The following is an 18,844-nucleotide window of genomic DNA, read 5'->3' on the forward strand; positions in this document are numbered from 1 at the left end:
CATTTGGAACATGGAAGGGGAAAGGATATTTCCACCGCAGTGAACTAGCTGCATGCACTGCTTTGAGCTGTTTCACTAGCGCACCTTGCATGGAATTGCAGCAAGGGGCCAGAGTTTCTCTTTGCAGGTAGTCCTCGACTTACAGCTACAATTGAACGCAATTTTGTTGTTGTTAAGTGAGCTTTGCCCCATTTTACGACATTTCTTGCCACAGTTGTTAAGTGAATCAGTGCAGTTGATAAGCTAGTAACCCAGTTGTTAAGTGAATCTGTCTTCCCTGTTGATTTTGCTCGTCAAAAAATTGCAAAAGGTGATGACATGACACAACAATGGTCACAAGTATGAGTCAGTTGCCGAGCATCTGAATTTTGATCACATGATCATGGGGATGCTACAAATTTTGTAAGAGTGAAAAACGGTCATAAGTCACTTTTCGGTACCGTTGTAATTTTGAACATTGTAACTTTGAACAGTCATTAAATGAACTGTTATAAGTCGAGGACTACTTGTCTTTTGAAGAGATGTATCAAATCATTTCACTTAAGGTTTCCCCAGCTGTATGAGCAGGCGACAATGCAGCATTCAGGTGTGCTAAGTGAATTATATTTAGCAGTGCTAAATACCGTATTTTTCAGAGTATAAGACGCACCTTTTTCCCTCAAAAAAGAGGGTGAAAATCTGGGTGCGTCTTATACACTGAATACAGCATTTTTGGCTTACCGAAACCCCACCCCCTTTGCAAAAATGGACATGCAGAGGGTTTGGGAGGCTTACAAAGTGTTCCTGGGGGCTGGGGAGGGCAAAAACGAGCAAAAAAAAACAGGCCATTTTTGCTCATTTTGGGGGGAAGGCAGTCCCCAGGAACACTCTGCAAGCCTCCCAAAGCCTCTGCATACCCTTTTTGTTTTTCTCCCTCCCCAATACCCAGGAGCACTCTACAAGCCTCCCAAACCTCTGCACACATACACACACCCTTTTTTTTTATTTTGCAAAAAAAAAAGGTGTGCAGAGGGTTTGGGAGGCCTGCAGAATACAAAAACTTTTTTTAAAAAAATTACCTCTTCAAAATCATGGTGCGTCTCATAGTCCGAAAAATACAGTATATACTATTTACTTTCAATGAAAGTTGTTCATGGAACACTAGTACTTTACAGAAGAACATTAAGAAAAGCTCCAACACACATTGTTATGGAAAATGTTCCAAAGTGCAGTAGTTGATCTGTGATCATTTTATAGTCTTTAGATTAGATAAGATGGCTTTTTCAGAAACTGTCCCTCAGCAAATCATGCTCAATAGATAGACAGAACTGCAAGTGGCATTTCACTCATTAGAATCTGCTACAGAGCATGGCAGAGTTTGCATTTATCTTAAAATTTGCCTGGTATATATATAAGCTTATCTCGTTTTGTCCATTTTTATCCTCTGTCCAAATCCTCCTTCATGTTTAGAAAGTTAAGGTGTCTTTCATACAAGGTTAACAATTTTTTAAAAATCCATTCCTTTCCTCTTTTAATTTAGTGGATATAGTCCCAAATGAACAATATAAAGGGCATTATTTCTTAGAGGACTCAGATTGTGCCAAAATAATATATTTTTATATTATCCCTGAGGCACACTGATAGAGAATAGGTTGCCTGCTATCTTACACTTAAACTATTTTTAGCAAATATCAAGTCGAGAAAGCCTTATAACTTTGTTGCCATTTTTTCTTACCAATCTAACTTTCTAGCCTCTCTGCGCATATATCTGGATTTAATAGAATCACAATGTTACATTTATTTCGATGCAGCATCCAGATTTTCTCTAAGCAGGTTTTACTCTAGAGAATTCAGGTAACCCTATATATAAATAAGTACAAGACATTCCCAATTTTGTAGTTTCCGTGGGCTTAATGGGTACAAACCCATATCCAGTTTGAACCCCACATAGATCCTGTCTTGAAGGCTGGGTCCCATCTGATTTAGTCCTCCACCTCTTCTTTAATAAGAGGAACAATTTTTCTTTCATTTACATCGTGTAAAAAATGAATTTTGCACAGATGGTGATACTACCCTTGCCACTCAAAGCTTATTTTACTGTGGGGACCTGTCTCTTTGCCCTGATACATGTCCTAAAATTGTGACAATGGCAAACATTCTGAAAATGCAGCAAAGGATTCTTTAAAAAGATTCTTTAGATGCAGTGCATTCAGGACACAGGATCCCTAAACTTTAAACAATAGAGAGGCAACAAGTCAAGTTCCTGCTGGGAAAGAGGGTTTGTAAATATAATTGGTATTTGCTCTGCAAAAGGGGCACCTTCGCTATTGCCGCTACCATCACTATCATTAACAAAAGGAAGTGCATAAGTAAGAAATAAGCACATTTTCTCAAAGGAAGCTTTACTATTTTTGGTGGTGGGTGAAAAAACAGCAACATGTTTTCTCCATAAAACAGAACCACGACAATGTAAATAGGCAATTTGCTAGATATAACACAAGAAATTACTGCATTTATTGTCCACAAAGGAGGCTACAGGTGCCCAGTATTAATTTGGTTGTGCGCTTAAAATTCAGTACACTGTTTTAATGTTCCAAACACGAGCTAAAACGCCTTCTTTTAGTCATTAGATTGGATGGTTTTATTCTGAAACGCTACAGCCTTCTCCGTCTTTGCACCCTGGGTTAACAAGCAATATGTTTAAGTTGACTTAGCTGTTCCTCAACCCCAACTAGTCAGCCAGTGCAGCTCAAAAGCCAGCCACCAACAGCCATACAAGCCTGCCAGCATGCTGCCCGCAGCAGAGTCAAACCAGAAGCTCCTGACGAACAGATCACTTATAAAATGAATCTGTGGTTGACATTTTTCTGTTCCAGGACTGGGGCAAATGCCACTGATGGTATTTAGTATTTCAGTCAATGAAGCCTTGCCCAAATCTGGTGCCTTCCAGAGTTTTTGGACTACATAATTCCTATCCCAATTAGGATTATATAATTTGTAGTGTATCGTAGTTGGAGCACATTAAGTTTGAGAAGACTGGTACACAGAGTTCACAGGCTGAAATGTGTTTCTTTTGGTCGAATAGTTACGGTATTTTGACTTATTTTTTTTAGAGGAATGATTACAAAAACGATAGGGAAAAAAAGAAAAAAAACTTGACTTGAGCTGTCATTTTTCTTTCCCATTAAAAAAAAATATTCAGGGGCTTGCAACGCAATATTTGTATTTCTTATATGGAGAAAATGAAGCATTGCTTGCTCTTTTTGTTTGCTCTTGGGGAAATTAGGAAGAGAAAAAAAGATTGACCCTCTTTCCTTAATTTTAAGTGAAATGATACACAGCTTCCCCAGGATATATACTCTTTAAGAAATTACCCAGCTGAAATTGTACAGCCCAATCTTCGTTCTGTGTGCTCAAAAGCCAGTCTTACTTGTGCTCTGTGGACTTTTAAGTCTGTAAGAGGAGAATCCAGGATTTATCCTGCAAAGCCCACGTTTATCAGATCTGACAAAGACTTCCACATCTTCAAGGGAGTGCTGATTAAGCACACGGCTAACTTTTCTACTGAAGAAGCCAATGAGGCTGTTTTATTTGGCTCATATAAAAAAATGTGGAGGCTAGAACGATTTGTCAGAGGTAAACTCTGTACTTTGCAGATAAGGATAACATCACTGGAGGCAAAGTGTGAATTTAGACACTCATCTAAAAATGTATCTTTAAAAACAATACAGGAGAACTGGTATACTGATTTAAATCTCAGCTTTTACAATATGTGCTTGAGCACATACAAAGATCTTCTTTTATTTAACCAGTGTTTTGCTCCACCCACCCAACCATATTACAAACACTTATCTACTAATGAGATTTTAAAAGCAAACAAAAAAAAAAAACAAAAAAAAAACGAGGACACATTTCCCTATAAAGTTGGCATGCAAACAGTGAATAGCATTCCAAGGTGTTAAAATAGTTTAATATAGATGCTACTGCAGAAATCAGAGGGAGGGAAGGAGATTAAACACAAAGAAATGTCAACAGCTACCACATGCAAGGAAACTAGGTTACAAGAATCACAGCCCCAGGCATTCCTCCAATCACCAGGGAACACAGGAAGTGAAACGCATAGCAACCACAAGCCCCAAAGCAGAAAAGCGCATACCTTCAGCTTGGAATGAAAATCACGAGATTTCCTTCTGGCAAGAACCTGAATGTGACTAGACACCTGCAGGGTAGGGGAAGGGAGGGAAACAAAGGAAAAGCCTGTAACCATGGAGATGAAAAGCCCCCTACAACTGGGCAAGCCAAACGTACCTTAATGGCAGCTTGAATTTCTCGAACTTTCTTCCTGGCTAAGACCTGTATGTGACTAGACACCTACATCGTTTGGAATTTTAAGGGGAAAAAAAGGGGAGAACAAAGGGGAAAGGGAGAGAAGAAAAATAAAAAAAAAGAACACGAAAAATCAAATTTATGCCTGGAAAAAAGAAGGAAAGAAAGAAAAAATAACCCCAGAAAGTTTCTTCGGGAAAAGTATTTTGCATTATCAGTAAGCTTTACTATTAGGAGATGGTATTTCCCAGCCATGCACCATATTTCGTAGCACAAACATTTTACCAATGCTGGCCATCGCTGTAGTGATTTAAAGGAAGAAAAACTTTTTAGACTATTATATCTTGAGCTCTTTTCTTAAAATTGTTTTGACTACAGCCTGTGTAACTGTAATCTCATGGTATTCAAATTTGCGAATGTTCTTCAAAAGTAAACAACTTAAAATTCAATTACCAGTATATGGAAATACTTGATATATATTAGACACACACACACGTACACAAGCACAATAGTAAACAAGATTTGTATCTTCTCCCAAAACAAATAGCTCTAAATTCAACTCAGTAAATATCACAAGCACTTAAATGGCCCAACAGCACTTCAATTAAACATTTTTATAAACACATACTTATCTAAATTCTTATTGTAGTTGTTGCTATGACACCTTTTGTTTTAACTTGCATCTATCACCAGCATGGTAACCATTCTAATCAACTTGTCTCTAACTCAACTTCTTGACATTATTTCACATTATATTGAAGAATGTTTTTTTTATTTTGGGAAAGAATACTACCCCCCCCCCCCCGCCAAAAAAAAAGCTCAGATAGGCACTGTCATAATGGGAAATCAAAAGTAACCACTATACTGCAAGGCTGGTTTTGCTATGAATATATATATTTTAATCCAATGATTTACAATACAGATGCATGAGGATTATTTAAATTCCTTCACTGCAGTTTTCGTGGTCTGATCTACAGTGTGGTATTATTAAGGGCACTATAATGTTACTATAAAGTAGAAAAGATCCAAGTAGGATTATATTAAGAATGCAACAATTTAATAATAAAATTATGCAGTAAGAATTGTCTCATTTTCGCTCGCTCTTTAAAGCAGCTGCCTCACAAATCTATTGTTAGATACTTATTCTAACTACAGTGGTTTCCACCAAGGTCCTCTGTTCCGGTGGGAACAGAGGTTTAATCCTATTGGTCAAAGGGTCTGACAGCTCCCTATAAAAGGGCTGCTGTCAGACTCAACCTTCGCTGGATTGTTCTCACTTGTTGTACTTAATAAAGAGATGTTGTTACCGTTAAGCCTGTGTGTGCCTATCCATTATCTTACCTAACAATGGTGACGAGGGTGGGATTGGAAGGCAACTAGGTAAACCAAAAAGAGCGTAGCAATCCAGCAAGTACAACCAGCCCGGAGCTCAGCGCAGCTTCGAGCAGCCATTTTTGAGCGGCAAACTCAAAACACCCTCTGAACACATGTCTGACCTCACTCTGCAAATTGCCTTGGACGAAGCCAGGGCATCAGAATCAGCCGCTAAGTCTGCAGAAACCCTGCAATGCCAGGGTGCTTCACAGGATGCGCAGAAGAGGGCACGCTCACATCGCAAGGCTGAAGAGGCCGAGAACTCAGAAAGCGAAGAAGATGACAGCTGCCATATGCACAGTAGCCGCGCCCAGCCGGCATGCAAATTCAAACTGCGTCTCCCACCTTGCGTTAGCTGCAGAGGAGACCATGCCAGATCGTTTTGCCATCTCCGCGACGCTATCTGCCAGCGTTGCGAGCGAAAGGGGCACATCGCCAAGGTTTGCCGAAGCAAGCTCCCCCCCGATGACCTGGAAGCTCAGAGGGCGACAACAGATTCACCCATCACACCTCAATCAGCCAAGCCCGCACAAGGCGGTCAAAGAAGCTGAAGGTCACAGTCCTCATTGAGGGCTCTCTATGCGAGATGGAGATTGACACCGGGTCATCACTGACCATCATGCCGTGGTCTACCCTGAAGCAGGCTATCCCTAGCCTGAAGAAACAACATCTAAGCACCCCTGACATCCGCCTTCGCAATTACCAGGGGAACCAAGTCCCCATCTTGGGCCAAGGCACCTTCGGGGTGAACTTCAACAACTTCAGTGGCCAGCTCCTGTGACGGTGGTCAGTGGAAACCTACGGAGCCTCCTCGGGCTTGACTGGTTCGAAGCCCTGGGGCTGGAAGTGACTGGTGTCAATGAGAGCACTGATGAACTACTCGCAGACCCTATCCCCGAGATGCCAGTTTTTCGCATTGACTGTTTAGAGACTGGTTCCATCTCGCTTAGTGACATTGCCCGCCACTCTGCCAGAGACTCCACGATCAAACAGGTTTTGAACTGGGTGTGGAGGGGGTGGCCCAAGGGGCCTGTTGGGGCTGATTTCAAAATGTATTATCATAAGAGAAATAACCTGTCTGTTGTTAAAGGCTGTTTACTGTGGGGGAACCGGGTCGTTCTTCCATCCAAACTGTGCATTGCAGTATTAGAGGCTTTACACGTAGGGCATCCTGGAATTGTCAGGATGAAGTCTTTGGCTAGGAGTTACGTGTGGTGGCCTAACATGGACAGGGAGATATCGAAGAATGAGTGGCTACCTGCACACTGTGCCAGGAGTCCAGACCAGCTGCCCCAGAGGCACCCACTAAGGAGTGGGAGTGACCTCAAGCACCATAGTCTAGGGTGCACATTGACTTTGCTGGCCAAGTTCACGGCCAGACATTTCTCGTAGTTGTGGATGCCTATGCGAAATGGTTAAAGGTAGTCCTGATGACCTTCACTACGGCAGAAGTGGTCATCAAGGTGCTACGGAGACTTTTCTCCATGCACGACCTGCCCGACATCTTGGTCTCTGACAACGGGCCCCAATTCACGACCATGCAATTTGAGACCTTCCTAGCAGCTCAGGGAATCAGGCATGCCCTGGTCGCGCCATTCCATCCGGCCTCCAATGGTCAGGCAGAGAGAATGGTGAGATATGCAAAAGAGGTCCTCTCTAGGATGATTGAGAGAGAGAGATTGGCAAACACGGGTTGACCACTATTTGCTAATTCAGCACATCACACCCAGTGCCACTACAGGGAGAAGCCCCTCCGAGCTTCTCATGGGTCGCCGGCTAAGGTCCCACTTAGACCGGCTACATCCCAATTATTCTGCCTCATTGCCCCCAGACTCCACAATCAAAATTCGGATATTTAGCGTAGGGGATTCGGTATACGCCCACAACTACGCTAGGGGAACTCTGTGGATTCCTGCCTACCGTCCTCGAGCTCTTACTTCCTAGAGCTCGAGGACGGTAGGAATTGGAGAAGGCATATTGACCAACTCTGTGGCCGCCTCTCCAACTCCACTCTTAGACAACCAGAGGTAACTCCTGCACGAGTTAGTCAAAGCCCTACCCAAACGGAGCAAACACTCACTCCTTCCATAGCCAGCTCAAGCCAGAGGGTACCGGGAAACCTATCAAGTAGGATTGTTCCAGCCAAGAGGGGAGGGGTGTTAGATACTTGTTGTAACTACAGTGGTTTCCACCAAGGTCCTCTCTTCCGGCGGGAACAGAGGTTTAATCCTATTGGTCGAAGGGCCTGACAGCTCCCTATAAAAGGGCTGCTGTCAGACTCAACCTTCGCAGGATTGTTCTCACTTGTTATACTTAATAAAGAGCTGTTGTTACCGTTAAGCCTGTGTGGGCCTATCCATTACCCTATCTAACATCTACCTCAAGACCTGTTCATTTATAAGGAAACATAAGTGTTCTATGTATTATTTTATAATACTAATTACGGTAGTTGTTGGCAATTAATTATGTCTGATACATCATCAAGGCTACTAAATTTTAGCATTCACTTTGCACCTATAGGTTACAAATAATTTCAGTGGTTTGATGTTCAGATTTCCTGCATTTCTTATTTTCCACTAAGTCTGTGTCAACTATTATTACATTGGACTTTGTCATTATTACAATCAAAGGCGTAGTGTTAAAAATGATCCTGTGGTGAGAATTGAAATAAAATTTTATATCATTAAATTAACTCAGTGGCAATTTAATATATGACTGAGGTTTTAATTTTTTTATCTACACTTTATTTGCATTAGATTTGTTTTGTATTCTATTTATTGTATACGGTTTCAAAACTGAAAAGCAAGGGATGAAAATAATTAACTTCTACTTAATTTTTATTCTTTCTTATTTTATAAAAATTAAAACAATTTAATTGTTCTAGGCTCAGGGCCTCGAGCCTGATAAATAAGTTGATATAGATGAACTGTGTACCAATGATTTTCTTTTCAGTGTATAGAGGGTTCTGATTCAATGCATACCAATTTCACGGTCAGAAATCTGTTCTAAGGGATAAAAACTATAGACATTCTGCACTCTAAGCAGGTCTATGATCACAATTAAGAAACATTTTATATCCCGCAACTGCCTCCTCTTCCTTGAAACCATTTTTAGAAAGTTGTTTTTTATAGGAAAGAAATGGTTCAGGCAAAAGAAAATCTGCTGAACTTCAGAGATTACTGGTTTAAGGGAAAGTCACTAGAGTAGCCTTATAAAAATATATCGTCAGAAAACATATTCAAGAATTTAATGTATCCACCATCTGTACATTGTACTGATGTCTTACATTTTCCGTGAAATGTCAAAGAGAGTTTAGTGTGGAGTGACAGTGACATTTTGCCTTTGTTTCAGGATATTGGGGCAATCTCTCTCTCTTTTTTTAATCACAGCAAAACCTAATCAGAAATTTAGAGTGAAAAATAACGCTTGGCCTTATCTTTCAATACATTGGAATTTGAGCATAGTTCTCCAGTCATACTCTAAATATTCAATCATACTCCAGCTAAGCTATTGCACAATATAATCTTAGAACACAATAATTCATATTATGGGCATTCACTGAGATGGGCGGGGCTTAAAATCAGGAAGTTAGTGGAAAAGGTTTCACAATCCAAGGCCTGCCCCCTTTTGGATGTGCATGGGACATTAACACATGACGTGTAGGTCTTCGATTTTGACATTGTACACCCTTCCCTTTGCAGATTTTGATATATATACACTTTGAGCATACCATGCCCTGTGGCTATTCCTGATTGTTTAGTTTTTTTCCTGCTGTGTATCTAACTTAAAACATTGTGTACTACTGCTATGCAGTCAGGAAAAACAATGGCAACCTTTGTGGGTGCATACTAAATCCCTAGAATCTGGATTATTTGAGTCTCAGATGCAAGTTAAGTGTAATCAGAAGGCCCAATTTGATTCCAAAAGTAAAATAAAAGAAACAAAGAAAAGAAAAGCAAAACAAAACAAAACAAAAAAGTAATAACAATAGTTAAATCGTAGTAAAGAGAACAAAGAATGCTAGGTCATCTATTACCAAAAATTGTACTTTTCCATATAAAGTATTTAATTTTAATTCCTACAATAATCTCAGCAGTGAATTGATTTCAACGACTCTGTTAAAGTCCTGATGTTTTTTCCTTTATTACATGATCAAGAGATAAAGCTATTTTCTTGTACACAGGTTTGAAATTCACTGTCCCAGTATTTTCAGACAGCAGTAGAAAAACAAATTTAAGTTTAAAATACTAAACAACTGTTGCCAGTTTACATAAATTATAATACATAAACAATGTATTATACCATATGAATTACTTAATGTGAAAAGTTCAAATTGGTTGCTATTTTCTTCTAAGCAATTCCTTACTCTTTGATGCATGGCCTTCAAATGTCCTAAGTACAGAAACATTTTCTTTGAAAAATAAATAAATAAAAAGTTAATAAAACATACTGTGACAGACCTATGGCCTGATTTTGTATACACCTTGTATTTAGGAAGAATTCTAAACCACGTGGCTCAGTAACCTCACTCAGCTTTAAAGTTCTTCACTCCAAAACTGACCTTGATATCTATGCCTTTACTTTGATTTAGAAATATCCTAAGAGAATCCAAAAATCTTAGAATTAAAAGGAGCCATCAAGACCAACCTCCTGCTCCATGCTGGATTCCAAATTAAACCATCCATAGCTCAATATTTTTTAACTTCTGACTGACCTCATATGGGAAGACGATACTTAGAATTTTTCTGTGTAATGGCGGCACTGTTGGTTTTTACCTCTTAATGCTATTCTAATATTAAGTTAGAATCAACCTTTTTGTAATTTTAATCCATTATTTTGTGTCTTGCCCTGAGATTTACAGAGAATGTGTCTGAGTCTTGAAAAGTATAATTATGCAACTACTTCCTTTCAAAGTACAATTTCAGGTATAGGCAATCAACAGCTGATTAATTTCATTTTCTTTCTAGCAGCACCCTAAAATTTAGGTACATTTTAGAGACAGAAAAAGAACAGTAACCTGAGTTCACCAATTGATATTGGTAGTCAAATGTTATAATTTGGAAATTCATTTCAAAGCTATTGATCTGTTAAACTAGGAATCACATTAGGCCATCATTAGTTTTTCTACATATGGTTAGCTGGATGTTAGAACTGAACTCTTAAAATCCTTCAGGGAAATGTGTGAAAAATACTGCAAATAAATAAAATAAAGTATTTTTACAATATTATCTTTGAATAGTCAAAAGAATTTCATGGGATTTAAAAATGCTGCCATAAAGTAATTTTAGAGATTACAGTATATGTAATTTGGAGCTCAGCTTTAAGAGTGACTGCAATTTAATTTCTCTCCATGGACAAAAAGATGCCAGGAAAAAAAATTAATGCAGATGACTATGAATCACTGACATTAGGCCATTCCCCTCTTTGTGATCACATACTGTAGCAATATTCCAGAAAATAGATAATTAAAAAAAGAAAAGAAACCCCTACATTACAGGTCTTCTATTCAAAGGTTATAATTAGGACATTTTGTCATCACATGAACAAAGGGGATAAATTCTCACCAGCTTTCTCCCTTCCAAAGGCTAGAGATACATAGCCAGAGAAGGCACTTAGGCTACAGCAAGGTCATCTGCATCAAAAAGGCCTTTGTCTATAGAACTGTATGGGTATTTTCTTCCATATGATCCAATTACCCAGACAGATGGTAGACTCTTCACTGAATGCATTCAATGAGAGTTTGGATAGCCATCTGTCCAGGATGCTCTAATGTGGATTCCTTCACTAGATTGGACTCAACAGCTTAAAAACCCCATTTCAACTCTGTCATTTGACAAGCTCAAATCATGATTGCACAGATTTTGAATTCATCAGGAATCCAGGATCCATCCAAAGGATTTCTTCTAGATGTCACTGGCAAGATGGGTCATTATTGGCACTCACGTGAAGGAAATAAATGCTCTATTTGCAATGTCGTAACAGGGCTATGATCAATTGGATATTCTTTGTCAGCCAGAGATAATTTTCTTTATGAAAATCTGGACTACTTCCAACTGATTGATTTTTTTTGCAAATTGCTAAAAAGCTGGTTGTTTCTATAGACCTTGAATAAGGATGGTGATTGAGCTTCTTTGGATTTTGATATATTTTGATTATTTAATGATATGGGATTGGTCTTCTGATCAATTTTATTCTTTTTATTCGATATGTTTTCTTTTTTACAATAATTGTTAAATTGTAAAATTTTAATTGTAAGCTTGTAGAGTCAGGTATAAATTATTATTTTTAAAAAAACCAAAACCTTCCTTTACTTTTTCTAACTTTAAGTAGTATTTCAATTCTGTCACCAGTTTGCTGAGTCCTTCCATAAAAATCTGCTTAAACATAAAAATGCTTAATATATCAATAAAGTTCTTTAATAGATCTTATAGGACCCTTTATATAAATTTGAGTGGCTACTTGCTAATCATGGGGTCAACTTCCTTGTTTTCATATTTTGCCCTTAGACAACATCTTGTAGCTATTTCTATTTGAAATGTTTCACACAAAGAATTTGGCCTAGTCTACTTAAAAGCCTTACACTGAGCAGATTATGGTCTCAAAGAAAACAAGCATTTTACTCATTTGGTTATTCATGAAGTTTTGCTAATTTTGAAACATTCTCTTTCTTTTTCTCTTAAATATCATGTGAACTATTCCAATCCATCAATGTACTTTTTAAATATGATTCTTTGCCTTGAAGTTTCTCAATACTACCATCAGTTGATCCATTTGTTTGAAGCCCAAATATTTATATAGGTCTTAAACAAGTTCTAGCTAATGCACTGTGTCAAAAGGAAGAACTTAAGTTATGTGGTTCTGCAGAAAGCTTTTATAAGTGCTAATTCTTTTGAGATGTGAACAATAAGCTGGGAACAAGCCAGGAGTTTAAGAAAACACAGATCCATCATGCCAACTCAGCAAAGTATTTGTTCTGATATTATTAGATTAATAGTTCCAGACTGTTTTACAGGTCTATAGGAGTTTTAATCCTGCAAGTGTCCTGGGTGCCTAAGCAATTTATATGGAAGTGGTGAGTGGTATAAACAGCACTATTTTTCAAAGCAAACCTGAGATATTGTAAGCACCATTCTGCATCTGCTGCATTCACTCATTCATTGACACACATTTTCTATCCTGCAATATTGTCTTACCTGTTTCCTGGTCCGTGTCTTCCCCGTCCTAAGTTTGATGTATCTGGCTATCAGTTCATTCCTACCTGAAATGAATATGAATTTACAATGAAGGCTAAAAGTAACAATTCATCGTGAATAATATACACATTGAAAAATAACTTAAAATAGATGCAATGAAAAGATGGTTCAGGGATATTTGGGGGGGGGGAGGGGAAGGTACCAGCAAACTTTTTTTTTTTTTTGCATAATGGCATTCCCCCCCCCCCCCCCGGTTTTGTCCAAAAATTGTATTTCAGCTAAAACAGTTCTGGCATATAGGAAATTATTTTAATTTTAAACTATACAGATAGCTTTTGTTTAATGACTCAGCAACCATTTACACTTACAATAGGACTGAATGAGCGATAGTTTTGACTGGTCCTCAGAGTTCTGACTGGTGCACTGCCCCGGTGGTCATGTGATTATAATCCAAGCCCTTGGTGCCCAGTTCATGATTATAGTATTGAGCGAGTAGTAGTCACATGATCACAATTTTTTACATTACATTCCAGTTTCCCACAAGCAAAGTTAACAGGGAAGTCACAAACGCATGGGGTCCTCACTTAACAACTCGTGTGGTCTTTGTTTAACTATGGCAACTGGGCTTATCAGAACTGCCGTTGCTAAGAGGCATGATCACCTGACATCACACATCACTTAGCAATAGCAACTCTGTTCCCAACTGACATTAGAAACTGAGGACTACCTGTATTAAAAAGAGAGAACAATGGCAGACAAAAAACTGGAAAAAAAATGCAGACAAAAGCTGTTACAAAGGGGAGCTAAATTCTATCATTAAACAATGTGATTATTAAAATATAAGCATATATAACACTTTATTTATTTCCATGCCTTTGAGTCAGTGTCAACTCCTGGCAATTGTCTGGACCATTCTTTTTTTTTTTACAAGATTTTTGCCTCCTTTCTAGGCCTGAGAAAGTGACTGGCCCAAGGTCACCCAGCTGGCTTTGGGTCCAATGTGGGATTAGAGCTCAGGGCCTCCTGGGTTCTAGCCTTGTACTTTAACCACTACAGCAAACTGGCTCTCTACATTTAAATTTAGCTTGCAATTAATATTAAATCAAATTTTTGGCTTGCCCTGTGACCACCTGTTCTAGGATGTCCCTTAGCACTAAAGAAGTTACATATTCTACTAACTGCAAAGGGCTAGATATTATATCAATAAAATAATTCTGAAAACACTTGATTCCAATCAAGATTAGCAGGAAATGTTGCTGCAAGACTGCAAATTCAATTATCCACAGTAAATAAAGTTAACAGAGAAGCAAATGCAAACTCCCAGGCCACAACATTGGTTTAACTTCACTTCTTTATCTTTTCATCAGAAGGGTGTTTTATTATATACAGGAAGTCCTTGACTTATTCATTTAGCAACCATTACAACAATAAAAAACAAACAGTATTTACACTTAAAACTGTCACACTTACAACTGTCATGATCATGTATCAAAATTCAGGCCCTGGAAACTGGCATGTGTCCCAAGGTCATGTGATCACCATTTGGTGTCTTCCCAGCCCGCTTCCAAGAAGCAAAATTAATGGGAGAAAATGAGATTCACTTAATGACCTCAGTCATTCACTTAACAACCCTGGCAGAAAAAAAGCAATAAAATTGGAAGCAACTCACTTAACAACTGCCTTGCTTAGCAACTGAGAGTATGGTCCTGATCATGACCATAAATTGAGCACTACCTGTAGAGGCAATTATCTCTACAAAGAAGTCAGTCTTTCCAGCTGTGCCCAATCCAATGTTTCTTCAATTTCTTCCTCTCAAGGTCCCTGCCCTCTTGTAAAAATTATGAAAGACAAGAATTTCTATTTTCATATGTTCCAGCATCATAGAAGACTCCAATTCATGTTTGGGGGCATATATTTTGGGCATCTTATTCATAATTAGTGTTTTTCTTTTCAGTTGCTTTCTATTCATAAAGTTGATATTCTTAAATCTTATTTTCAATTAAATCAAGCTACTGTTATTGCCCTTCCAAGTGAGCTTTTATCCCTCGCAATTTTAATTTTTAAATAGAATGGATTTCATCAGAATTCTTTTGAAATGCTTTTGGGAGCATGACAAGGCAGCACAATTTTATCTTCCAATCCTAACTCCAACTGTTGTTGTTTTGCTCAATTTCAGTGCATGTTCCAGTAGTGTTTGGACTGATGGTGTTTAAGAGATGCTTCTCACTAGCATCATTTGAAAAGTTATTTTAAGATAAGCGCTAAGATTAGAGTACAGCATTCAAAAATTTCAGCATCTCAGTCAAAGAGGGCCGAGCTGTGTAGCATCACAGAAGAATGGGGGGGGGAACCTCTCCTTCAAACATTTATGTGCGTATATTGAGTTGCCATGATGAGGGAGGAAGACATTTTAAATCCAAATTAGCAAAAAAAAAAGAAATCACCGTAGGCAGGTCAACAACAGTTCATACAGTTTCCTCTGCTAGGTGAGAGACTTGCCATTTAAAAGCCATGAACAAAATTTATTTTACGCCTTCACAAAAATAGTGTACAGCATAGGCAGGTGTTAAGTCATCCCTACAGTGAGTTTTGAAAGTCGTCCCCTTTCTGAGCCTTATGGAAAAGCAGGGACTAAAAGCCTGTGCGAGATTGGGCAGCCCTTCTCAGCACAGGCTGTGTTTTGTTCAGACAAGCTTACGGCAGAAGGTCATGTGACACGGGCCAAATAAACAGCATCTGGGGATTTTCAATTACAGACCTTCACCCAGCATGCCTGCACTGTAATCTCTACCAGATGAGGCTCAGGCCTCACTATTTTCAATAATTCACACACTGTGTACACATAACATGACAATAAGGGCATTCATGCAATCGCCTGATTCGCACATCAAAGCTCCCAAATGGCCAGCTGTAAGCATGCTTACTGTTGAATAATTCATTCTTTTCACAGGCTTGAAAAAACGCTCAGCAGGACTTGGCAAGCTTGTCTTCTTTCCTGTGCGGTATGCTAAACTCACATTTTGAAAGAGGTACAATCCCACTTTTTTTTTTATTAAAAAAGAAAGAGGAAGAAGAAGAAAAAAGGAACTGGATATTCAAAAATTTCATATGCATTTGCAAATGGTTGTCTATATTTATTGTAAACTACAGTTTCAACTAACAACAATAGTAATAAGAGAAAGAAAGCAGATACAAAGCAACACTGTTTTCTGAGGCAGGTGTTTAATTTATATTTTTTGAAAAAACTTTTTCTGAAGGATTTTCTCCTGTGTAAATGAACATGTACCAAAATAAATAAATAAAAACAAAACAGATCTTGCATTTCCTGGAGCCAAACAATTTTCACGCTTGAGAAAATTAATTTTGATAGATCCATTTATTTTGTTCTATAGCTCTACCTTTAAATAAAAGCCTTCATTATCCAGGAAGACAATCACAAAACCATTCCCTTGAAGCCAACCTTCAAAAAGGACTAGATTGATCATTTCATTTGCCTTCTTTGCGCTTTATTAGAAGACTTTTACAGGCTTTTTTAAAAAAAATTGTGCAGCTATAATTTTAATTGCCAGAACAGCATCCTTAAACAGCCTTTATCATTAATGTTTACTGAATTATGGTAACTGTTTCCCTGAACTACCAAAGCGGGCAATTCTTTGCTTCATTATATCAAGTTTTCTTATCTGTCAATCAACCCTAAAACCAGCAGGATCAGCTAGTTATGACCTCCCCTCATAGCAAACACATGCTGCTTACCAGCTGTAGACTGTGTATTTTTACACCCTTTTCCCTATCCTTCGAGTGGTTTCCTCTTAATCACAATAATCCCAAAAGTGCTAAAACATATCAATCGTCTTCTAAACCCAGCCTACAAAAGGCAAAAGGGCTTGTCCAGCCACAGCTGATGCTTCATTCAATTGCAAATCGGATTTAGCAGCTACAAGAGATTTAGCATACCTGGAGAAATATTGAGGGTCACTCTTGCACAGTTAAATTAGCTATATCCTTCTGCCATACTGTTTGGTGTTTGGAGGGATGTTGCATTTTAATTTTAATTTGCATTCCTTAGTTGAACTGGAAGGAAGTAGGTTTCTTTTACCACTACTGGTCTGATAATCAAATATATGTTTAATAAATTACAGTCAGGTTTTTCATTGTGATAGCACTCGTAAAAAAGACATGAAATGCCAGTATGTTTTTCCTGTCAATAATAACTATAGTGGTTTTTTTTATATTATACCAGAATGTTTTCCTTTACTGTGCACTTAAGTCATGAAAATTTACTAGTTACTATATGAAAGATTATTTAATAGGATACCATGTGAGCTGACACAAATGATATGTATCTCACTGGACTTGTGGAAAATAATAGTATTTGGAATACTATTTGGAATAAAAGCCATGTTAATAGAACAGTTTCTGAAACTAGGAGTGCCAGTCATCCCTTGGCTTTGTCACTTGTTGTGCTCTACCTCTCAAGACAAAATTGCTTGAAAAATATAAATAAAGGAACTTATCACAGAACAGATTTAGAACTCATTGATTCCCAAATTCATGGTGTTTGGCCAACAATGTCATTCATCATGATTTTATCATTTGAGAAACTTTGTTCTCACTGCAAGGCAACCTAGGGCTCGATATATTTAATCCTAATCCTAATCATTGGGGGTATCCACTCTTTTGGGATGTGGGTGTGTTGAATTAAACTTCTGCAAACCTGTATTTCAATTTAATCTGTCCACTCTAGGAATAAGATATAGAATTGTGGTTTAGGGACATCTCATCTTCTGTATTCACTGATTTAGATTTTCAACACTTGGAATAGTATTTGTTTTTAAATTTAAATTAATCAAATCCATCCAACATATACCTACCTACGTATATCTATTTAGAGATTTCTCACAAGAAAAATACATTTATATGCTAAACAATGCTAACAATCTGCAAACAGCAATTTGGCACCCATCTGTGCCTAGAAAACATTCTATAGGTGTGTTTGTGTGTATATGTGACTTATATTTCATTTTAGAAAGACCACAGCTACCATTTTTACTACTATGATAACTACTAAAATACAAATCATTTAATGAGCTATTTTACTTTTGATAATTTTTTTTTAAATACAGAACATCAACTTATTTTAAGCAAGTTCTCTCCTTTCAAGAATTAGGAGGAAAAAAAACCCTCCATTTTGGACAGAAAAGCCTTAAAAATGGATACAATAGACTCGAGTCTTGTCTGTCATGCATGATGGATGAGTTAAGTGGATTAAAATAAGTATTTGCATCAGAATAGCTAAAAATTAGCAAAACACGTTTTCATAGTAGGTGAGTTCAGTTTTAATTATTCAGCAAGGAAAAAAACAGAGGCCTTTCTTTATGAGGAATTATGATTACCCTATTGTTTTCAGTTATAAAAGTTTTCTTATCCAAATCAGTCTTCCCTACTCTGTTCCTCTCCAGATGTCCTGCATTCCAATTCCATAGCGACACTGGCCAAGAAAAGTAGCATAGGAGTTCAACACATCTGGAAAGCAAGATATTTGGGAAGTTTATTCAACTATTTTTGTTATCTCTCGTAATTAGGTATTAAAAGAAATAAGTGATTATCATACAAATGATAATCTAGAAAATGAACAAATTTATTTCAATTGCACCATGGCACAAAGTAAATGCTATGATCATAGTATTTTGAAACGATGATGTTAGAGGGCTGTTTGCTCCTGAGAAAAGTGAAATATGTACCGTATGTACATACACAAGTTCATTTGTCACACTGTCTAGAACTCAATATCTTCTTGGAGAATAAATTCAATAATTGTAAACCAGATTCAATAAAACACAAACAGATGAACATATATTCTTTTAGATTACTGTAACTCTGTGGTTAAGAATTACAATTAGGACATCATTGCACACAAGGATAAACCTACAGAAATTATGTTAAACCAATAACACAGTTTTTAGATGAAAATA

The 18,844-nt window shown here is 37.8% G+C and overlaps 1 protein-coding gene across 5 annotated transcripts in view; it reads right to left on the reverse strand.

The window, feature by feature from the left end:
* Nucleotides 1-18,844, reverse strand: part of TEAD1 (TEA domain transcription factor 1) — a 219,176-nt gene that overhangs the window by 65,447 nt on the left and 134,885 nt on the right. For 2 of the 5 annotated variants that reach the window (XM_081936856.1, XM_081936857.1), the window contains exons 4-6: nucleotides 12,873-12,937; nucleotides 4,288-4,350; nucleotides 4,136-4,198 (exon numbers count right to left, since the gene is read on the reverse strand). In XM_081936856.1, coding sequence (XP_081792982.1) covers nucleotides 4,136-4,198; nucleotides 4,288-4,350; nucleotides 12,873-12,937 — 191 coding nt within the window. The remainder of the gene's footprint in view (nucleotides 1-4,135; nucleotides 4,199-4,287; nucleotides 4,351-12,872; nucleotides 12,938-18,844) is intronic. The other 3 variants (XM_081936859.1, XM_081936858.1, XM_081936860.1) reach the window with 3 other exon arrangements.

This window comes from Natrix helvetica (assembly GCF_964273705.1).
Source record: "Natrix helvetica genome assembly, chromosome: 1".
NCBI classification, from domain to species: domain Eukaryota; kingdom Metazoa; phylum Chordata; class Lepidosauria; order Squamata; family Natricidae; genus Natrix; species Natrix helvetica.